General features: G+C 41.0%; 1 protein-coding gene across 8 annotated transcripts in view; it reads left to right on the top strand.

Moving 5' to 3' along the window:
- The window catches only part of SMOC1 (SPARC related modular calcium binding 1), a 163,755-nt gene that overhangs the window by 55,392 nt on the left and 84,487 nt on the right, over positions 1–23,876 (top strand). For all 8 annotated transcript variants that reach the window (XM_054515114.1, XM_036383533.2, XM_054515113.1 and 5 more), the window contains one exon: positions 20,621–20,792. In XM_054515114.1, the coding sequence (XP_054371089.1) occupies positions 20,723–20,792 (70 nt within the window). In that variant the 5' untranslated portion in view covers positions 20,621–20,722. The remainder of the gene's footprint in view (positions 1–20,620; positions 20,793–23,876) is intronic.

The following is a 23,876-nucleotide window of genomic DNA, read 5'->3' as shown; positions in this document are numbered from 1 at the left end:
TAAATGTAACTTGCTGTGCCGTACTTCTGCACCCACGGGGCTGGACGACTGAGGAGTTAGAGCAGATGCTGACTACTGCATCAGTCTCTACGAGGTGGGCTTGTCCAAATAAGAAGGAGGTGAAGATAGAAGCTAGGCAGACTTCTGCTCAAGTCTAGTAACTGAATTTAGCAGGTGAGAAAATCCTTTAAGGCCCTCAATCACTCTTTCAGCAGATCTTTGCTCCAGTAATTAAGTGTTGAGTCTGAGCTGTTCAGCTTCTGGTTTTATCATGGATACTGCACTTGATTACGGTTGTGTGACTGCATTTATCCAGCCAGCCCTGTTTGATACTGAGCTTGGTGGACATTGCTGTGCTGGATGGGGAAGAGCAATAGTGAGGTGGCAAAACAGTTCCTAAAGCAGGTGTGCAACTTCTGTAGCCTCTTTGAGCAGTTGGCTTGGGTTCATCTGCCAAAGCCTGTAACTGCTGGTCTCCCACAAAGGTACATTCCTGATGTGATGTTTTTAACTCTGGGCTTGTCAGCAGCTGAGTGGATTTCTTTGTGAAAGGGAATGATGTCAACAGTACTCCTACTTGATCTTCTCTTCCTACCTAAGTATACTAAGCTGGATTGTCAAAAGTGTGCATATTGTGCCACAAATTTGTAGAGTGGGAACAATCCAAAGGAATTGCCCTGAAAGTTTTCAGGAAGAAACTATGCAAGTTGTAAGCCATCTTGAGAATTAAATGCCACATCAGACTGGGTACTTTCTCTGTTCTTGTCTGCCCCTTTTAGATTGAGAATTTGAAGGAGGTCTTCGCCTTTTTGAATGTGCTTCCCCATTGCTTGTTTTGGGATGCCTTACTCTATTTCTGTTACTAGTTAAGTGGATAACTGTTTATTTTTTCTTTTGCAGAGGAGCTACCATGTGTTGTTTCTAGCCTTAGGGCTGAGAGGAAGTGCCATCACTGGAAGCAAAACAAAACTCATCCTTCACTGCCTCTCCCAGTGCTTTCTATCCCACAGGTTAGGTGATAGCAAAGGACAGTGTCTTAATCTTCTGTGTTGTGCTAACCTCAAAGGGTACTCTTTTGAGATCCTAAATGCTACTTGGCCCTGCTGTAGTTGTGTTGATGCCCTGTTTTCACTTAGTTTGCCCCAAAGGTGGGAAAGAGAAGGCAGGAATGTCAAGTATCTTCAACTTACCAGAGAATGTGATTTGGTAACTTGAGAGGTTTTTCAAGTCTTTCAAACAATGAGTAAACATGTCAAATGTGATGGAAAGCTCCAGAGTCTTACATGGATGCTCTAGGTCTCTGTGTCAAACTTGGAGCATCAGGATAGTGTTAAGTTTCTAGTTTTGAGCAGTCCCCTTTGATGGGGAAGGTACCAGCTGTTGTCAGAAGGATAAGCAGGCTGTTGCAGCTCAGTAAGGGAATAACTTGCCTCTCTGCAAGTGAGGGTTAGCATTTTATGGTTTTTGGGTGAGCTACTAATGAAATTATAAGTTAGTTTTATAACAAAAACTGGCATGTTACTCTTAGGTGGAATTTGAGACTTGGATCCATGCAGTTTAATTCTTGTATTTAGATTATTACATGTGTAACCTCTTTAAAAAGCCCAAACAAGTTAAGTAACTCCACAATAAACATGCCACTTTGCCACTCAACTGGACTGACTCTAGCTTTGGTACCATTGGTTCCTTTTTGCATATTTCTACCTAACCTTTCCTTGACAGATAAAAAATTGAGGTCAGTACATAGTGGTAATCTGTCTTGTCCGCAGTGCAACACTCATGCAGGAGTATAAGAGAACAGCGATAGGTTTTTGGTTAACCATCCCTCTTGAAGGGTGTTGGCTGTACTGGTTAAGTTAAAGCAATAGCACTGTTTCATTCCCTGCTGTCCAGTGTTATCCTCTTATTTCCTATGTTAGACACTCAGGCTGAATCAGCAAGTGCTTCCCTGTTGTTCAAACATTGCATGGAAATGAAACCACAGCTGTAATTGCTCAGAGGTAGGAGGAAAGAACTCTGAGGTGTAAGGAGTTAACCAAGTTCTACACCTGACCACAGTGCTGCATTATCTGCTCTTTTCTTGGATGTGCTTTTGATTGGTAACTATGAACATGACTGGAGGCTGAGGGAGAATACCTTACCAGACATTAAATGCCTGAAGAATGGTGGTAGATTGTGCTCTCTTTTATCTTTTCTACTAGCTTGTTTTGTGAATTTGAGTGAGTTACCATCTCTAAAGCTTTTCACCTAGAGTGGGACAATGCCTGCCTTACAGGTATGTGTCAGAGCCCTTTTCCTAGTAAATGTGCTGTAGTCCACAGATGAAAGAAGTCTTCGAAGTGCAAAACCTCTGAAGCTGCACAGCATGGGTATAATATATCCCCATTGAACAGCTATTTGGCAGTGTCTAATGCAATATCCAGTTAATGAGGGATGTTTTAAACTGGTTTTTTTACCAGTCTTCTTTATTTCATAAGAAGCAGCCAAGTATGTATCCTGTTGCATTTGATGGGATCTTAGTTGTTCCTGTTCCTAAGTAGGACCTCAAATTATTCTTTTTCAAGTGATGCACAGCTCCTAAGAGAATTCCTGCCTAAAAGCTCATACAAGAGCAAAAATGTTTAGGGTGTTTTTGTGTCTGTGTTGGCTTGGGAACTGCAGAGTTGAAGCTCCTTGCTGTTGTAGGCTTGGGTACCATTATCACCATGTAAAACAGTTCTTAAGATAGTAAAAAGTTACAGGATTTCTCTGGTGTTTCTGATTTATCAACAGTTTAATTTCATTAAGAATAAATAACTTATTTTTCTCAGGCAACGCTTCTTCACTCTTCTTGGGAAAAACTTAAGCTTAGCAATCTGAAGAGGTCAGTAGATTTGAGAATCCCAATTCCATGTGGTTAGGACACAGATATTCTTCCAGCACCTTAAGCAAGTGCAGACAGTTTAGATGGTGGGAAGAATTCTAGAGGTTAGTGAATAGTTCTGCTCATGATGACTGTAAAAGTAAGTTCTCTGACAAACAAGCTGTTGAAAAAATCTCGAGCTGATTCCTTTATTAAAAAGACACACAGCAACAAGAATTTTAAGGAATTGTCCCATTCAACTACCTACTGTCTTCTGACTACTAGTTTAATTCTTTTAACTCTACAAAAATGAAAGTAACTTCTGCATTTGGAGAAATACCCTTTGCATACATGGACATTGCATAAAGGTAATAGAAATGCCTAGTGGAATAGTCAGAACATCTGTGAAGAAAGTTATTGTGGGAGCTTATCAAGTGTTTATTAGGTACCTCAAAACAGACCTTAAATCGTATTTCTGCAGTGGAAGTGTGGTATATATTTGTGGGGGACAGTTTGCTGTGGCTCTAGCATCCTGTATTCCAGTTAGCAAACTATGCTGTGTGAATGCAAAAAGCAGTGTGTTCAGGATTGTGGGGCTGCTGCTTTTGATGGGCTGGTGCAGGTCAACGGGGTGGAAGAATAGCTGATTTTTGGTGCTCGTGGGAAGAAGAATGATTGGTGTAAGCCTGAAAGGGGTAAACTTTATCAGAAAAGACTGTTATGCTGGGGAATGATTTTAAGTAGAAAGTGGAATGAAGGGACAAGGTGATAAGTCTTAAGTCAGCAAGCTAGCTAGAGTGAGCCTGCCAGGCAGGTCCCTAATTATAGATTGCCTGAATTAATCCATTATGGCACAAGTCCATTTGAGTGGCCATTGCTATGGATGTTGACTCCTTGTTTTGAGGAATCCTGGTGAAGTACTGAGAAGAAGATGAGCAGTTCCAGTATCTACTTCTGAATCTATCACATGGCACCGCTATGAAGAGTAGTGCTACTCCAAACCAGTAACAATCTCTTTCTGCCTGAACTATTTAATACTAGTGTGAAGAATTTTATTTGAAAATAATGTTTGTCATGGGCTGCCTCTGCTGCTAAAGATGGCTTATGCTTGTAGAAAAAAGATGAGGAAAGAATAGAATGGGGTTGTCTTTCCTATGTACTTACCATGTGCCTAATGAATTTGACCAATAATTCAGGTTAATTGCTACCCAAATTATGCTAATTGTAAAATTGTGCAAAGGCTAGGTGATTTATGCATCATCCTATAAGAGCAATCTCCTGGTTTTGAGCTAAAAAAGAGTCTTATGACTCTTTTTCCTTGCAGAGCACTGTTTTGGTGCAAGTACACTTTTTTCCTCTTTGAGTTGACACAAATGCTGGACAAGAGCTCTTTTCTGTATAAAAATACTAAAATGCTAAAATGCTGCCATTTCACAGAATTGTCAGGTCCTTGAGCTTTCCTAGGAAAACAACAGTAATCATCTTCTAACAAAAATCTCATCTCTTAATTCACATTATACTGAGTTTCTGTGAGGATGCTGTTTTCATTCCTTGGTTTGATCTCTTCCCAGTTCAACCTAAGCCTCTTTTTATTAGTACTTAGTCAGCTGAAGCATTACACACCTTCAGAGCATGCCAGTTCAGATAACTGACTTGAAGAAAAATGTTTGGGGCAAGTGTTATTATCACAAGGTGACCTGTGTTTTGGGGAGACCAGGCACTCCAGCTTTGCTTTGTGCCCTGTAGCAATTCGTTCAGTAACAGGCTTTTAAGGATTCATACTTATATCCTGGCACTTCTGTAAAAGCTTCTTTCTATGCTCAAGGATATATGCAGATCCTGCTTCAGGCTTTCTCGTGCAAGTTAACTCACAGAAATAGTCCATTTGTTGAGTGCAAACCCATGTTTTGTCTAATTTAGAGAACTTTAGGTGATCCCATTTTAAGAAGAATTCTCAGATGTAGATACCACTGTGATACAGGCCTCACACTTTGTAATGGAATCTGCTTCTGGGTATGAGCGTGGAGAATGGTGAGAAAAGCAAGGGATATAAATCTGTATTATAGCCAAAAACTGCTGTCAATCTATTTACATGCAAACTTCAGACTTTCCTCCCTTGCACCTTGCTCACAGGTATTCAAAATCTGGCTCTGGTTTTACCTCCTAAAGTGTTCCCTCCCTTTTACCTAGTGGTTATTGATGACTAAATTTTCTTGCAAATGTTTTTCTAAGAAGTTTGTGTTTCTAAGAAGTTTCTAAGTTTCTATGAAGTATGTGCTTGCTAATGAGGGAATTCCAGTGAGGGAGGGAGAGGGAAGAAGGAAGTTCCTTGGCTGAGCCTTTACAGACAGACTTGGAAATTGCAATAAATCCTAGTCCTGTGTGAGCCCTAATGTACTTGTGCTCTTAGCAGGCTCTGGTGACACTGGATGAAGCTAGCTGAATCCAGAAAGTGGAGTCTCTGCAGGACAGCTAGATACTGTTTTCTGATGGTTTGTATTTTCTTAAGAAGAATTCAAGTTTGCATTTTTTTTCATATTCTTTTCCATTCTGCCTTTATTTTGGGTAATACTAATGCTTTCTTGACGCTGTCTTGATATCCAGGTGTAACTGTTGTGGGGTGCTTCTAAAAATCTTTGCAAGAAACTAGGCTACTGATTGACTGCTCTGTGCCCAACAACTCTGTGCTAGGCTACACTTACCTTTCCCTCTTATTGAAAACGAATAGGAATAAAATCTCAGATTTCAAGATGTAAAATTTGGCATCTGGCTTGATGATCAAAACCACACCAACATTGAACTGACTTTTTTCTCTGTAGTCTGGAGTCAGAAGTCCTGGAAAACAAAGGAATATGGTGGTACTTGAGCTGTAACCAGTAACAGAGGGTTGGGGATCAAAATAATACCCAGTGATAGAGCCGAATTACTGAGTATAATTAGGGTTTTTGAGGAGCTTCCTCAAAAACTTAATAACTTCCTCCTTCTACTTGAACTCTAAACGAGAAACTGGCTAGTGAAATTATTTGGGTTTGTAACTGTAAGTGGGAGGAGAGAAAGGCCGAGGAAGCTGCAGAAGTTCAGATGAAGGTGGAGGACCTAGAATAGTGAGGAGGGGTAGAAATCAACTGGCAGCCTGGCATGCAGATAAACCTGGGGAGAAGGTGCAGGAGCTGGTAACAATATTTGTATATGTAAGATTTTAATGTAATTGCTAGGGAGAAAATGTCTTTGCAGAGTCAGGTATCGAGTGGTCTTTCTGTGTGAGAGCTGGCAGACTTCAGCTGGGAGGATCAGAGATGACTCTTCATGATTTTAATAGTTTCCTCAAAGGTTTCAGTGTTTTCCAGTTAGGCACTGAAAGGGGGGCAGATGAAATGTGTAAGACCTGTTTGAAACTTAAAAGGAGCAAAGACGAAGTGTCAGCAAGTCAGAGTGAGAAAAGGGGAGTGTCTACACGGAGACTCGAGTGGAGAAACATATGGAGCAAACAGTCATGGCAAAATCAGGATTGACGAGGATAAGCAACTTGATTCAGTCTGGAATCTTTCTGGTGCCTATATCTTTAAGGTCCAGGAAACCTTATAGCAAGGCCAGACACACAGCCATTTCTCATGCACCCATTAAACCAATTTTAATGAAACTGTCACTCCAAGTTCTTAAACCCAGATATTTCTTTTCTTGGGTAATAGTTGACCTAAACTGACCTACTATCTGCCTGGAGTCCTAGCAAACAATATAAATAATTTTTTTCTTAACTCTTCCCTTCCTATTTGTACAGCTGGATTTCCTTAAATTTCTTCAAGTTGATTACCCCTCCAGTTATCTCTTGCCTCATGGTATAGACCGAAAAGCTTGTAAAAAGTGGAATGATATTTGATTCAGCATGTCAAGATTTTTTTCAGGTGAAACTAGGATTTAGCAATGTTTGCTGAGACAACTAGTGCCTGGGATAACTCTTCATCTTGAAGAGGTTCCTAAGCTGAAGGGAGAGGAGAAGAGAGAGGTCCTTTGCACTGGAACAGGCTCCTGCTCAGCCAGAAGCCTGCTAAGAACAGTCTTGCTAACATTTATACACTTCTGAGCTGCTTTTTGGGCAGCGTGTTCCAATCACCACAATCTAGGCCTTCATTATTGCCATCTCTCTACCTGTTTTTAAATGAACCTCAACTGGGGCATGCAGCACTTTATAGCTATGGCGACTAGACCTTTCCTGAGGCTTACATTTGAGCAGAGTGAGGGCGTGTAATTTGTTGTTGTTGTCTTATTTGAATGAGGAAAAATACATGGTGTAATTCTTGCATGGGTGGCTGCAGGTGAATGGGGAGAAGTGATCAGTAATATTTCACTTTCCCTATTCCCTGCCAATGCTTGCCTGCTATCCCCTCAAGCAGTATAGTATTGCATGAGCATTAGGCAGCCTACCCTTCAGTTGTGCTGTTCAGTGATAAAGCAATTCCTGCTGCTTCTGATCCTTTCTGCTGGGAAAGGTCACTTCTTCCTGGGATAATCTTCTGATTTGCCATGGTCCAGGCTGCTGCGAAGGTGGGCAATTTCCTCCAGTCAGAAGAGGAACCTCAATTATTTGGGTCAGAAAAGCACATTTCTTCAGATGAAATTGGCCCAGTGGCCTCTTAAGCTATAGAATGCACAAAGAAAGAAAGCAAGCTGCTTAACTCTTTACAGAAGCTCACTGTACTCTTCTAGATGTGGTGATGGTGTGAGTACTCTCCATAGTCTGAAGCAGTTACAAAGCTGTATGAAGTTGATATCACAGCCTGCTTTAAGTCTGTCAGCTAAGAATGTCAGTTTGGTCTCTGTCCGCTGTGAGAAGCCTGACCAGTGAGCCTGAGTATGTGTTTGTACTGGGGCCAGGTCTTAGACCAGACGGAAAGAGATCCAGAAAATCTGAGGAATCCAGATAAAACCGCAGATGTTTTCCCATAGCTTTTTCAATAACATGCCCTGAAAAGGAAGATGAGAGACTGCAATAATCTTGCCAATTATCTGTGTCAAAGATTTATTGTGCAAAGGTCTCATATTTGCTTATATTAAGACTGATATCCTGCTCCCTTCAGGGAGGCAGACAGCAAAAACGGACTGATATGTATATTAGAAATTTTTTTAGCCTTCACTAGAGAGATACACAGATCACAGCACAAAGTTGGTTGAGCACTTCCAAAACCCCAGTGAAGGGCAACTGGAGGAAAATTACCCTGGCGAGTGCTGTGTGAATTTGAACTAGAGATGGCTACTTGTATGGAATGCTGTCAGTCCTAGACAGAACAGCTCATGTATGACAATACCAAAAAACATACCAAAGATATCCAAGCCCACTGGCTTGGATAGCTTTTGACTGCAAGGGGCTTGGTGACAATGAAAGTTAACTTCATTTGTGTTTAAAATGAAATGCTGTAGAACTGGAAATACTCAAAACTTATTTCCCCAGAAAGTAAGGAAAGCATGTCTGCTTTTAGCAATAAGGAAGCAGTATGAGTATTCTGCAGCTCCTCACAAAAAGTGTGAAAAATTCAGTGTAGCTAGAATTGCCCTTTCTGTAGCTTGAAAGTAAACACTCTAAAATAAATAGTTCTATAGTACAAAATGTTGTGAAAAACCTGTCACCCTGAGAGTGAACAGCCTGTATTAAGATCAGTCACTAACACCTTTCTTCTTGGGAGTGGGGGCTTAAATGTATGTATAACACTGTGGGAGGAAGGGAAACACTTTGGTGGAAAAGGGATTTTGTATTTTGCTGGGGAAGCTCATATCAACAGTCTGGGGCAGCATCAAGATACCTGTAAATATTTCTTCTTTTGAAGACACTACTGTCCTTGCTTCCCATTCTGCATAATAAAACTGCAGACCTCATAGCAGCAACCTGACTGCTTAGAGATGTATTCCCCTTGCTCTAAGAAAGACACTGAAGGGCTGAAATGTGCCTAGAGAAGGGCAATGAAGCTGGGGAAGGGTCTTGAGCACAAGTCTGAGAAGCAGCTGAGGGAGCCGGGGTTATTCAGTCTGGAGAAAAGGAGGCTCAGGGTGACCTTATCGCTCTCTACAACTGCCTGAAAGGAGGCTGTAGCCAGGTGGTGGTTGGTCTCTTCTTTGAGGTAACAAGTGACAGCACAAAAGGAAATGGCCTAAAGTTGCACCAGGGGAGGCTTAGATTGGATATTAGGAAATGTTTTTTCACTGAAATTGATGCCAAGTATTGGAACAGGCTGCCCAGGAAAGTGGTTGAGTCACCATCCCTGGAGGCATTTAAAAGATGTGTAGATATGAGGTTTAGGGACATGGTTTAGTGGAGAACTTGGCAGTGCTGGGTTAATGGTTGGACTTGATTATAGAGGTCTTTTCCAAACTAAATGATTCTGTTCTGTGATTCCTTGTAGAGCTCAGCAGGAGAGGTTCTGCTGGGAACATCATACAAACCACATCTGTCACTTCAGTATGGAAAATATGCCTGACCTGTGTAAACAGATTCTCATGCAAAAGCAGGTTTTCATGCTAGTGTGGAGTAATATTGCTGGGTAGTTCAGCAGTAGTGCTAAAATACAACATCTTACTTCCAAGCTCTATTGGAGGTCATGTGAACTGTGCTTGAACAGTCTGGAAAACCTTGCACACTAACTTACTAGTTTGAAATGGTGTTGCCTAGTTTGGCTCTTCAGTGAATGGCAGTGCTGTAGAGATGCTTGACCTGTTTTTCTTTCCTCTCAAAGTTCAGCAGTCAGCACCTAGGTTACTGGTACAATTTTTAAGAACGGCACAAGTAATTACTGTAAACAAGTCCTGTCTGCAGGAATCAGGAAGTATACTTATTCTTCTGAATGTTGTCTGACAGAAGATGATGGCATTGGAGCTAACCATGGTGCCCCTGACAAGGGTCCTTCCTTCTTGCCTCACACAAGCACATTATCTTAGAAGTGTTTCTCTGTAGCACTTCAAATTCCTGAAGCAACCAGTTCATGCATCTTGTGCATGAAAGGTTTTTGGAAAGGTTTTTATCATATATTTAGGCTGTCATAATAACTGACTATTTTTTTGAGGCAGGAGTGGAGAGCAGAGAATGAGTTTCATGCCAGCAGAATGGAAGTTCCTATCCTGAAGCTTTTCTGTGCAGCAGCTTCTTCAATTTATGCTCCAGAAAGATCTTGGTAGTGGGAAAAGCTTTTCTGCTACTGCCTATGCTGTCCCAAAAGGCTATAACTGCCTGACAGTCTAAGAAAGCATTGTCCAGCACTTTCTTCCCAGGGCTAAACTCTGGATGGTTATGCCTACAAAACTGAGGGAAGCATTTAATTTAAGTGTAAGTAGAAGGATGAGAATTTCTGGTAAACACTGTAAAATACAATGCGAACAGAACTACAGAATGAAGTAATGAAACAATGAATCTTTCCCTTAGTGAGTTGGAAGGAAAAGTTAATTTTTTCTGACTTTTTACAGGGCTTTCCTTTCGCTTTTGTACTTCCTTTGCTGATTCTTTCCCTCTTGGTCTAAATTCCTGGCTGGCACACTTTTTTCTTGGTTATCGGGGTTGGGTTATTTCACTCTGAATTTAAAAGTTGCCTTGTGTTTCATGTGTCTGTCTGGGTCACTGTAGAATACACCAAGGTGGGTTTGGCCCTTGAAGCAGTGAGTATTAAGCCAAGCCTGGGATACTTATGATGTCGACAGCATCCTACTGAAGGGCTATTCAGAAGACTCTCTGCTGGCCTGCTGAAGCAAGAGTTAAGATTTCTAAATGGTCTTTTTAAAAGTTGTCATCTGACTTGTAGAAAGCTGAGTCTCTGAAACTACTTGTCTGTAGATCAGATGCATATGATCCTAATGTTAAGTAACTGCATGTGTTGGTAGGTGGACATCACTACTGCAGTGAGATGTAGGGGGAGTCAATAGTACCTCATGGCAATTAACTGAAGAGTTAATTTATCTATTAACCAACCAGTTTTCTTCTGGTAAGGAAAATGTCTTTATTCTTGCCAATTAGTCTATAAACCAGAAGTCCAGGGATAACACATCCTCTACGCTGTTAGGAAAAACCCTTTCTTTTTTAACAGTACTGGAATAATGTTAGTAATAAACGTAAGAAAGCTGCTTCTGCTTTCACAAGTTACTCTGTATTTAATAAGAGTACATGATATTATGTATGAACAAGGTGAAATTCCAGTCTTTTCTTCAGTTTTGCTGTCTCTGACACTTCAGAGGAATAATACAGCAATGGGAGCAACTTCCTTTGTTACTCTGCACAGCTTTGAGACCTGTGGGTGGTGAAGGCTGTTACTCTGTATAGCTGATCAGGCCAGAACCCAGCTCTGAACAGCTCTCCGGAGATGGCAAGGTAGGCCCGTAGAAGGAGACGTGTCAGTTCTGTCCCTAGACAGTCCTTCAGAAGCTTTGGCACTGGAGTGCTGATGATAGTAAATGTAAAGCTGCATGAAGTGGGGAGAAGCTCCTGATGCAACCATCTTCAGTTAAGCATTGTATTTGGATTGTAAAGGGGTAAGGATATAGTTAAGGAAAGTGAACCCTTGAGTGTTCTCAGTATCTCCTTTTTTAATATCCCTTCTGTGCAATGGAATTTCAGACTTGGCATTCATTTAGTATGCATCTCCTGATGGGCAGCCAGCCCTTGGTAGGTTTTGAACTAATGAGATCAGCTATTTCTAGTATCTACTTCTTGGTTCTGCTGTTGGCAGCAGTTACACCAAACATAATGAAGGCTGGATGCCAGCTTCAATTTGAATGCCTCTTTCAGCATTTTTGAGGAATTGATTTAGGGACCAAAGTTTGTAGTGCTGTCGAGTTATAATGGGTGGCATTCTCCATCCTGGAAGATCTACAAGGACAAATAATTTGTGATGGAAGAAGTGCCCTTGTATATTTTTATTTCCATTGGAGCTCAACCCTGAAGATGTGGCTGCCAAACTGAGTTTGTAAACCATGTTCAGTCATCATGTCTCCCTACGAGATTATCTTCTAGCAGAATAGAGCAGTTCCAGAGGTGGTGGTGGTCTTCATACACCTGCTTTGTCTACAGTAATAGTGTCTAATATATATGGCTGTGACTGAAGGGTGACAGTGATTATGGTATAGACTAGAAAGAGGGGAAAGGGTATCTGGCTTGAGGTAAACTCAGTTGTATGTCTGGCTGTGAGTGCTTACATAATGTGCCTTTTGTGCATGCCGAAGGGATTGGTGCTTATGTAGGAGACAGTGTTCAGGAGGTTATGAGGCTATCTTTGGTAAGACTTGCTATCTGCTTTTTGCAGTGGGCAGTCTCTGGCATGGCTAGAAACTTCTGTTTGATTGGGAAAAAGGGGTTATGGGAGGAGAATATGTCATTTTTATCTTGCTAGTTTGGGGTATTTGGAAAGCTTATCAACCAACTTGGGGACTCTACTTAGACTCTTCAGCAATAACACTGTGCAAGTAAAGGGCAAAGTACTTGGAATTGTTGAGAGAAAGACAGCATGAAAAGATGCTTAAGAGAAGGGGATCCAGGTATATTGATGTCAGCTGATGATGACAAATTTTAGGGGCTTTGGGTTTAAAAGGAAGCCCTTTATACTTATCAGGCTACTGATGAAAAATCAACAGAGAATTTGTACTTCATCAAACAGCTTATTCATTTAAGAATGCTTCAGCAAAACTTAGTTGTCATCAGACATTCTTGCATTTTATGTGTAACCCCACAGAACATACCAAAGACTCACATAGGAGAGCTTATATCAAGACTATTCCAGTACTCCAAGCTCTTGCAAATGGGGAAGAAGGATTCCTAGACTGACTGCATAGCCAGTCCTGCTAAAAGTAATGCAGGAGGGAAAATAGGTTCAAGAAAGTATTATTTCACAGCCACTTTCTGTAAGTGGCTAGACTTCCCACAGAAGACTACAAATCCTGGAACTGACTTTTAGTGGTTCATACAGTGAAGGGTAAGAAAGTACTTCAGTCTCCATGATTTGGGAGACCTGGGGCCGAGGGGGAAGAGTCTGTGCAATGGTTTGAAGCATTCAGTATGCTAATGTTTGGGAAGCATGGGGATCACTCTTCATGGAAATCTTGCTTGAATTACTGTCCTTTGTTGAACTATACAACCCTTCTGCTTTTCTGGGAGCTTCTTTTGAGAAAAACATATCCCATTACAATGGAATCACTGACTTCTCACCTAGTGACAGCACCAAGTTGTAATCCTGCTACATTTGCTAGTGGAGATCAACAGCTTCAGCTGTCATTATGACAGACTAAAGTAGGGGATATGGTTCCTGAAAGATTAACTTGGCATAAGGTATACAGTAGGGTGTTTTGAGTTTGTTTTTTGAGTTATGCTGAATAAGCACAGGACTCCTTAAACTGGAAAGACTGGATTGTATTATTAAACAATACAATTTAGTGAAGACAAGATTCCACATTTTATATTAATGGAAGTTTTGCTGTTATTGTCTTGGGACAAGAAGTTCATTGCTTGACTGTTCAAACATTTGGATTTTCTATCTGGTTCAACATGTATAGTAGCAAAGGTAAAGAGAAGAAATAGTCCAAGTTAAACATACCTTTTCCTGTCAATGTGTTTGACAAATTAAATATAATCTTAAATTTGTTCTAGGCTTACATGTTACCTTGGCTGTAGGAATAGTTTGAGTAGGAGAGTGAATTTTAACAGAAACTGAAGTAATTACTTCAAATAAATTAAATCATTCTCTACCTTAATACTGCCAGACTTACTAGAAAGATTTAAAAGTTGTGTGTTAGAAATGTGAGACTTAGGATGAAGTTCCTGTTTTGTGTTTAAGTTTGGGTTTCTTCCACTGTTCAGATGATTGGTGTACTGAACTTATGAGATGCTTAAACTTGTGACTTACAAAACTGAAGTTGGATTTTATGAAGGCGATACAGCCATGTGGATATAAAAATTGTGTGGGAGAAGGGATTATTTTGAAATATGAAATTAATTTCTTGTCCCTGGTGTCTCTGGCATTTTCTTTCCCACAAGTAAATGTAGTTAGGCACTTCCATAAACTTGCATGTCAAAAACAAAAATAGAGAATTTTAAAAGTTCACTTTCTGACTGCAATGACTTTTTTTTCTATGAACAATGAAATATCAACAATAAAAAACCCACAGAGCTGCTCTGAGGTGAAGTGCAATTCTAAGGGTTTCTCCAAACCCTTGGTGGGCTCTTTTCCCAAACCTTTGATGGGCACTTTTCCCAAACCTTTGGTGGGCACTTCAAATCCTCCATTAGGCAGCTTCTCTGGATCTAGTACCTCATCTTCTAAAAACAGAACACAGCTGCTACATCATGTTTGGGGATCAGTTTGCAAAGAAAACAAAAGTATTATTTCCTAGCTAAAAGTAAACTAATAGATGAAGCATAATCCTTAAGTGCTGCCTTCATTGTAGTGGCTTACACAAAGCAAAGCTTGAGGAGAGGAAAAATCACTGTAGAAAAATTAAGTTTCTAGCCTGTAAGAGCAAAAAACTGTCTTGAATTCAACTCATGCAAATAAATCTAGAGTTTGCTGGCTTTGCAGTGTGCTCCCATGCATTTGCTCAGCCTTTACCATCCTCAAGCACAGGCTCTGTGCTTTGAACCCATTCTTGTTTGCACAGCTGGAGGCTTGGGGTTGAAACGTAAGTGATGCTTTAACTTAGGCTAGACTCTTCACTTTTCAGGAGGGGTGACTCAAGGAATAAAAGTATTACAATATCTCTCTTGTAAGTACCTTCTACCTGGGGGAAGTGCCCTTCTGAAATTTGTTGGGAGAGCCTTAAGTCTTAAAAACGGTATAAAACTGTAGGATGCTAAAAATCTCCACCCAAGGAGTGGAACTTCTTAAGATGGAGGAGTTTGAGGACCTTTGTCTTAGTAATTTATCCAGGTGCCAGTGAAGTACAAACCTGTGAGTGTTTCCAGAAAGGTATATTAAAATAAATAAATCTCTTCCTTCCCCTGCCCCAAAACACATGACAAACTTCCCAGGAAGTTCACTTCAAAAGCCTTTTTTCACTTGCTAGATTCTGCAGCTGTGTGGGCACTTTCAGGACAGAGGCTGGACAGCCCAGTCAGCTGTTGGGAGTTTGGTGGCTCTGGTTGGTATCTTTCTGCATGTGTAAGACTGCAGACCCTGAGAGAGCTTTTAGGACTTTCAAACTCTCCTCTTTGTATTCCTAGAAGCGAGGCATTTTGGGTCTCCAGCTCAGAACAGAATCTCTGACCCCTGTGAAACCTACTAGGATTATGGTTCCATGGCAGGAAACTTGGCCGAAGTCCAAAACCAGTGGTTGAAATTAAAGTCCTTGTACCCTGTAGGCAACCTGCCATGGGGCTGAGAGTCTAGCCATGATTAAAACTGGAACGTGGCTCCAGTTCTGCCTCCAGAATGGCTGGTTGCACCAGTTTGGAGCCTGAAACCGAAGCATAAAAATGTGAAATGATTCTTTCCAACAGCAACAAAAATGTCGAGAAGTTTATAGTCTCCCTTAATGTGTAAAATGGTATGGTTTTCCTGAGGAGTTCTCTCTGGGAAGGAGAGAACTCATTGCTCATTTGTACTTAAGTCAGGCCAGTCTGAGTACTTTGACTAATGAGCGGGTGATCTGTGCCATATGAATATACCTAGATGAATCACCTTTCCCAAGACGTGTTCTAAGGGTCTTCAAACTTGAAATCTGCCAAAACAGGAGTAAAGTATTACATGTGCTGTTTTGTCTATCTCAGTTTTGTTAGGCAGCAGCACTCTGCAGTACTAATCTGAACTGAAGCTGCTAAGTAGCAGAGGCACCTCTGTTTTGATCTGTAGTGAACTCTAGATTTGTTTCTCAATAGATTTCCACTTTCTCACGTTCGTGTCATTTGTGTCCCTTGCTCCCTCTTTTCCCTGAAGCCTTGCTAAGGCATGTTACTGTGGTACTACAATGCCTTGGCCATTTCTCGTTACCTCCATCACAAAAGGCTCTGCTGTTCTGTTTGTGCTTATAATGTACCCAGATGGTGAATAGAATGAGTGACCACCAAGCTCATTTTCACTTGTGGGGTCAGACCTTTTTCTGCTAAATAACACAAGTGTTCCCAGCTGCTGTGCAGCTGCAGGGAGTCTGCTTTCCTTCACAGGCATTAAAAACCCTTTAATCAGTGTTTGTTGTTTGTCAGCAGTGGTGTTGAGGTGTGGAGAAAAAGAACAGATATGCTTTGTTGGCAAAGTTAACTTCATTCTGACCTCTTATCTTCCCTTTTTCTTTTCAAGTCTGAAGAAGTAGAAAGCAGTTTGGGAAGTGGTTTCTGCAAGCACCTGTGTAAATGTATTTGCTAAAGGAGGAGGTTTGTGTCCTTATACAGATAGAATGTTTGACATCAAAAGATGCTCTGAGAGCTGCATTGAACTGGAAACTCTTTAGGGCAGGGACTCAAACTGGCTGGAATAGGCACTGTGCAGACTCCCTTAGTGTAAATAAATATTACATAAAAACAAATATTGCTGCTTAATACTAGTGTTACTTATCTTAGTATTGAGTCTATATTCAATGGATCCCATTTGCAGTCTGGTCAATTTTAACTTTTTCCTGTTAAATCGATGATTCCTTCTAGTTTTGGAAGGGGGTTTGTTCGTTTTGTTGGTTTTGGGTTTTTTTTTAGCTGGGGTTTTGTGTTTGTGGTGGTTTGTTTGTTTTCCTTTTAGTTGTACTTTTAATAGCTTTCTTCTCATGAAGGAAAAGGGAGGAGTTAAGAGCTGATAAGCTGTCTCCAATCCCGTTTGCTTTGGATGTAGTCTGTTCTGAAACAAATGGGAACAGAGAAATTGAGAAGAAGCTTTGAAAAATTTCAGAGCAAAGATAATTATTTTCCTCTTCTTTCTAGATGAAGCTTGGAAACCTGCTGGTGCTGCACATGTTTGCAGGTTTGCTTTTTCTCTGAGTCCAGGTTTAATCGCATTGTGTGTCTGTGTGTAGAGAACCAAGCACGGCTCTGTGAGTAGTGATTTAGTTGTTTGCAAAGTCTGTCTGTGTGTGCATCCTGGAGCTGTTGGGACATCAGGCTTTGATTTGAGCTTTGAAAGTCATCGTAGGACATTTGGCATTAAAGGCAGACTATTTAACTTGCTGCTCTTCACCTGGAAAGACCAGAAGATCACATTCCTGTCTCAGCTGTTTTTGGGGAGGATGGGTACCAGGCATTAGGGCACATTGCTCACAGCCCTCAGCCCAGCTCAGCAGTATCTCCAGCAGTGACCAGGCAGCTCTTATGGAGCAGGGCTGTGTCCTTGGGAAAGCAGTGCCTGTAGAATTTTTAAAATAAAAGTAGGATTTATAAAATAAAAATCAAACTGACTGTATATGGATTGTGGTCCTAGCTGTTAAAATTACAGAACCAAGGGGTCTCCCCACGGTACACAAGTTTTAGCATTCATCCATTCTTCATGCAGCTGAAGTTGCTTACAGTGGAGGTCATGCTCTTAGACCAGCAAAATGCTCAAGGAAGACTTTTTCTGCTGGGTAGGAGGAGATGTACACTCAAAGCATTTAGTATATTAAATGTCTGTGTGTGGTCTGTATTGACCATCACTTCTGCAGCCTGAATGCTTACCTGCTAGAAGGGGACAAAGAACCACCATTTTATACCTGACTGCTGTCAGCGCTGCTGACCGAAGATAAGGGCTGTGAGCTACAGTGGAGCAGGTACCCTACTCTTAAGGGGAGTTTTTGAAGCCCTTCAGATCTCCTGGAGATATTGCTGGCCTTTCTGGCAGCGTGGTTTGCTTGCGTGAGAAGAACTCTGATCAGACAGGTGTGATCCTGGATCCTTCTTGAATTTAATGCAGACTCACAGTTACAATCTAGCTGAACAAAACAAGCACCATCTTGTGCAACTACGTAAACCATTAACTTTTTTGGGCAAGGCAGGTGTGGCATCTTCAGTGTCTGGAAAGCACCGAACATGCTGTGTGGGCGCCCTACTGTAATCCAAATTACAAATGCTAAAAAGGCTTTGATTTTCTTAATTTTTTTTTCTAATAACATGATTCTTGGCTTAATTTAGGTCGGCAAGAACTTCACAGACTGCATTGGGGTGCTCTGCATGTTTCCTCAGGCCCTCATAATTAATCAATGTCGAGTTGTTTCTCTGTCTGCAAGGAGGCACCTGAGGAAAGCTCTTCCACAGCCTTAGGTTTAACTTGTTTGTCAGCCCTAAGAACAACTTTCTATTCTTTAGAATGATAAAGGGGCGTTCTTGATGTATAAGTCCCCTCTATACTAAATATTTTGGTACAGGCTGTAGAAGGCTTGAGTTTTCATGATACAAGAAGACTATCAATAAGTTGGTAATAGTGTTTGATGATGAGAACCAGTATTCCAGATTTTCTTGTTGAACCTCTGGCTAACTCATACCTGTGGAACTCAGCTTCTGACAAGGAATTTGCAAAAAGTTTCATGTCTGTAACTCAAGTCTTCAGTTGTGATAAATAGGAGATCTGTGTGTTCCTTCTAAACCAGAATGGCTCCTGTGTTGAATTGAATACTTAATTGTTGCATGTGCACCATACTGTCCTATCAGGCAGCTCTGCTTTGCAAGTCTGTTTATACACACAGTGTCTGACATCCCATGCTGGGAGGAGGCTTCAGCATCTTCAGTCTGTTGCTCTTTGCTGAATGTTTACAGTCACTACCAATATTTGCATTTTGGGGGCAACAGAAAGACATTACTGTAGCCAGAGCAATTCCAAGTTAAGTTGTGATAGTCCAACCATTGAAAAGAAAAAAATCTGGTCCAGCTTTACAGTGTTTTTATAGTCTAGTCCAGGTCTCTATAAACAATTTAAAATTGCCTTCAGGATTAAATTTTCCAATTTCCCATTTGGAGCAGGTGTTGCCAGGTTATAGAATGTGTTGCAGAAAAGGAACAAAAACATTTCAAAAACACTGTGCTGTAACAAATATGTCAAGTCTGTGACAGAGGAGATCTTAAAAAATGTTTGCCCCACCAAAAGTAAAACGAATGCAAACCTTGCTTACTTTTCCCAGCTGTCATGTTTAAATAGGGGGTTTAGTAATGTATTAGTCTTCAAAAGATCCAGCAGTACAGTATGAAAATATAAAACTTCTCAATTGTTTTTCATTTAACTGGGGAGAAAAATTTTTTGTAATGAAAAAACCTACCAGCAACCAAATTTCAGAGATGCATGTTCTTGGAGTGGGTAAAAAACCAACCCAAACTAGGCTTCAGGCAATGTTTTTTCAACAGTTTTAACCTCAAAGCATAGAGTAGACAGCTTTGTAGGAAACTGTAACACCAAGGTGATTATGGTAGTGACTCACACTTCCCTGTAAGGCATCCAGCTATCAACACACTTGGAGAGCTGTGGCTTTGTGCATGCAGGCAGGGTGTCAGTCAGTGCCCATTTGCCAGCCAGCTCTGAACTGCTGAGCTCAGAACTGCTTTGACAGTGGGCTGGGATATCAGTGTGTTAGAGAGCAGCTCTGGTGCCCCCAGGCTTGCAAGGGGCTGTAGAAATGGGAGGTAGGATGGGGAAGTGCAAGGCAGGTTTGACTTGCCTTTTATTTGCTTAATCCTCATGGAACTTGTTTGAAGAATCCTCTGAAATCTTCCTGTGAGCAAGTGATTGGGTTTGGGCAATAATTAAAGGTCTGACAAACCACTAAGTGGGGTAGTATGGAAAGAGAAAAAGGCTGCTACTATCATGACTTGCCAAAAATTTCTGCAAGCAAGTAGTTATGGAAAGATCACCGTCAGTTTGGATCCTTAGGAAAACAATATGAACTTGGGAAAGAGACCTGGGTGTCCCTATAGGCAGTTCAGAGTAGAGTTGAGGGTACAGCAGTAAACTCCTTCCAGATGTTGGGATTTGCAGGGAACAAGCAGACAAAAGGTGGGGACTCATGTGCATTGTGGGTTTCCCCATCACCAAAAATAAGGCAGAATGCCAAGGAAAACAGTAGTGATCATGATATGGAGAGAAGTGGTCTGGGTAAGAAGTAGGAAGGTTGGGATTTTTCAGACTATGCAAGACTGGCAAAGGATGCCACATTTGTACAAAATGGGTTGCATCATGATGGAATGCCCAGGAAGAAGAGGCATGCAGAAAGATGATAGAAATTCAAACTTCTGAAAGGAAATAGATTTTCACTTAGTGTGCAATTAGATTGTGGGATGCATGAAGTGCAGTTGCCAGCTGTGCTGGGTGTCATCAGGAAGGAACAAAAGGTGACTTAGGGAGTGTGCAGGTATGCTCTAGTTGGTGGTATTCACAGATGATATAAACAATGCTTTCAAAAACATCACTGATATAAAACTGGTAACATGCATGGTTCAACTACCAAGGCCAATCTTGATAGTTTATTTGTATTCTCCATCTTTGGTGATAAATTTTTTATGTGTCTGACTAAAATTGTCTAGTACCAGATACTGTTTGTGGCACAGCACTGGGCAAGCTAGGCTGTTGTGACTCAGTATTGCCCTTCCCGTGTGGGTTGTGTTTGGCTTTGCACATCTTACTTTTTTAGAGGTGAGGCAGAGTGAGTAATGTTTCCATTTTATTAAAAAGAATGGACTAGACTGTTAATATTTTTTAAAGATGTACGTGTTTCATTTAAAGTTCCCTTCAGGCAAAGTCAGCTTTGTTAGGCAGCTTAAAATGCATTATAGTCGTATTGTTATTGTCGTATTGTGTTGTAAAGAAAAAAATACACCATGCTCAGTTTTGGGAAACCAAACCAAACCACTGTTTTTTCTCTCCCTCCTTTTTCCACGTCCTTCAGTTTTTAATAAGCGACCGTGACAGAGACCCGCAGTGTAACCTGCATTGCTCGCGGTCGCAGTCCAAGCCGCTGTGCGCCTCTGACGGCAGAACGTACGAGTCCATGTGCGACTACCAGAGAGCCAAGTGCCGCGAGCCCGGTCTGAGCGTCGCACACCGCGGCCGCTGCAAAGGTAGGTGCATTCCAAATGCCTCTGGGAGGAGAAGTGGGGGGCCGACCTTGTAAGAAACTGAATTCTTAGACCTTTGAGTTTAGTACCGTGCTCTGAGAGTAATCTGAGCTGGAATTGTGCATTCCTGCAAGCATGGGGGTGTCTGAGTCTCGGTTTGGGCAATAGAGTATGAGCTGACTAATTATCATGAAAGAAGGCACAGGAGCCACAGGCATCACTGGAAAAGGGCTGAAATACATTTCTGCAGACAGAAACAGCTGGATCCATGGAAGTACAAAACCAAATCCTGAAAGCAGACTTCTTCTTGCTACCTGTGCTGATGAGGAATCAAGACACCTTTGACTGGCAGGAATTTGGAGTGGGGAAGAATCTGATGCATACTAGATGTCTAGTCCCTTTTAAGACACACACAGCCTTTCTGTGCTGACCTATTTAAGAAGGCAGTGCATGCAAGGCTTTACATGGATTTTTTTTTTAACATTTGCGGTTACACATCTACTTGGCAGTGTGAATACTGCCCCTCAATTCAGCTCTTAGTCTAAAGATGAAGTTGACACCAATAACTTTTTTAAAAAGTTTCTTGTCACACAAGTGATTTGCATTTACAATGAAGTGAAAAATAAAGTGGAGTCCATTTTCTGAGAGCACAATTAGCTCAGAGGGCAGATGGCACAGGTGTTTTTGGCAGTGGATTAAGGTGACAGGACAAAATCATTAAAATCCATGTGGCAGGATAAAAAGAATTCATTTAAGCCTGGAATTTAGTTATAAAGGCTTTTTTTACTATTGTAAAAATGTATCTTTGTTAGAATTACTTGATATAAAATGGAAAACTCTTTTCAATGTCTTGACAAACTTTATAGTTCAGGTGAATTATGAGCCTGACTTCAAATATTGCTCTCTTTTAAACAGTTTCTCATTGGAAAAAACTTACTCATATGATTTTTTTGTTTGAGTTTCCACCACTGCTGCGTTGGTTTATGGCAGCTTCTCCCGTAGTATGGATTGAGGCCTTTGAATCAGGCTTTTTTCTAAATACTGGAAACCCAGAACCTTTCTTCACAGAGCTTGAGAGGCACTTGGATTGTTCTTGCAAGTGATGCATTTTTGAGTGTCACAATAAGAGGCAGTATAGTGAGAGTCCTGTTTTTTCTTTCATTCCTTGAGCAGGCTGTTTTAAATAAGCAGCTCCATAGCTGATATTGGCATATGAACGGGCACTGTTCAATTGCTTAAAACATGAGATCTGAAATGCAGTACATCCATATACTAAACTGTCTATGGAAGTAGACAAAATTTGCTTCCCAAACTACATGGCCTACTGCATATTGTGATTCCAGAGTCCCAAAGAAGTAACTGAGACTTTTTTTTGTCTTGGGCACAGGTAAGGTATATTTTCTTTCTGCTTTCTGATGCAACTGTAATGTTTAGTTGAAGCTAACTTGCATTCTCCTTTCCTTTTTCCTCTTACCCTGTGGTACTATACAGTACCTAACAGCCTGGGAGTGTTTTTAAATTGCAAATCTTGCTTTTAACCCACTGACGCTCCTGCCAATCCCTGTGAAGTAGGAATATTCTTTCAACTATCACATGCAAATTTAACCTAGCTGGTAATTTCCATATATGCAGCTCTTGAAAGGTATTTTGTTTTTCTAGCTGCATTAGGAACATGACCTCTAGTGCATAAAGATCACAGTTGCTGGCAAATCCGGGCAGTTGTGAGACAGCTGTGCTGAACTACAGGCTGTTGGCCAGGTCTGTATTGTGTACTTGCAAAAAGGAAGGTATTTCCAACAGTGTTTGAGCACCCTGTGCTGCAGCAGGACATTAGGTATACCCTAAACAGCCTTCACTCCTCCTGCATGACACATGCTCTACAGGAGCACTCCCATGGAAGTGTAAGGGATCCCAAGGGCCATTGAGCTCAGTCACATACAGTTGTGAGAGATACTGCACCCAAGAGCTTATCCTTATGGAATGAGAAGTTTTAACTTGCACTTCACTCTCTGAAAGGGGAAAACAGCAGGCGATTAAAATAAGTAGAAGAGAAAGTATCCTGTGGATAGCAAGGCATAGTTCTGCAGCCCAGATTATCATAGGCTTCCAGTGTATATGCTGATGGCTTGAACTGTGCTTGTGCCAAGGAAAACAGAATGGTTTCCATAGTGAGAACAGAACCTTTTTGATTCAAGTTAATGCTCTGTTCTCTCTCAAGAATCTAAGGACCTTTAAAGATGAAATCTTGCCAGCCCTTTGGGAGCTATAACCCTTATTTGGCACTTGTTTGTTGCTAGCTTCCTCATGTGCTTTTCAATGAAATTCCTTCAGTGCTAAGTTATCTGGACTCCCTCGAAACCCTCACGCATCACAAAGGGTTAAGAGTCAGGAGTAGCTTAAAGCGATCAAATTATGGCATCCCTGACAAATGGAGCCTCACTGATGGGATTCTAGAGAATAGTTCCAGATGCTATAGCTGTGTCTAAAATACACAGCCAAGCAATGCTACCTGAATCTTTTCTCAGGAGGCGTCATAATATCTGATGTTAAATAAGAGTTATACCTCACAACTTTGCGGGGGTGAAGGACAAATACTTGTTAATCTTGACAGCTTGCCAAGAGTCATTTATGCAGTGATTGTTTTACTGGTATGTATCTGTGGCTTAGAATACATTTAAGTTCTGTGTGAACTGGTTGATTTCTAGGAGCTTCTTTGGCTTATTTAATTACTATGCGGGAGTGTTCTAAAAGTTCTTTTTAGATTTATTAATTGGATTAATAAGTCTGCTGGTACAGAGTTTGCTCTTATCACAAGTCACTGTGTAGAGTGAACCCATCTGTAAGTTACTGGTGGAGATTGTAGCAGGACCTTCAGCCTTTCTCCTGAGACACAGTAAATGAACTCAGCTTTTGGCTAATGTGCTTGAAAGGCAGGTCTTCTGACTGGTGGATTATTTGAAGATAATCTTCTCTACCTACTATTTTTGTTGGACGGAGATGAATTTTTGAAACCAATTTGTCTGCTCACTAGATCCATGTGTTTTGTCTTCAAATTTGCTTTATTCTCCCTTGACTGTGAGTAAGAAT

The sequence above is a fragment of the Molothrus ater genome, chromosome 6, assembly GCF_012460135.2.
Source record: "Molothrus ater isolate BHLD 08-10-18 breed brown headed cowbird chromosome 6, BPBGC_Mater_1.1, whole genome shotgun sequence".
NCBI classification, from domain to species: domain Eukaryota; kingdom Metazoa; phylum Chordata; class Aves; order Passeriformes; family Icteridae; genus Molothrus; species Molothrus ater.
This window is presented reverse-complemented; position numbering and strand designations above follow the sequence as displayed.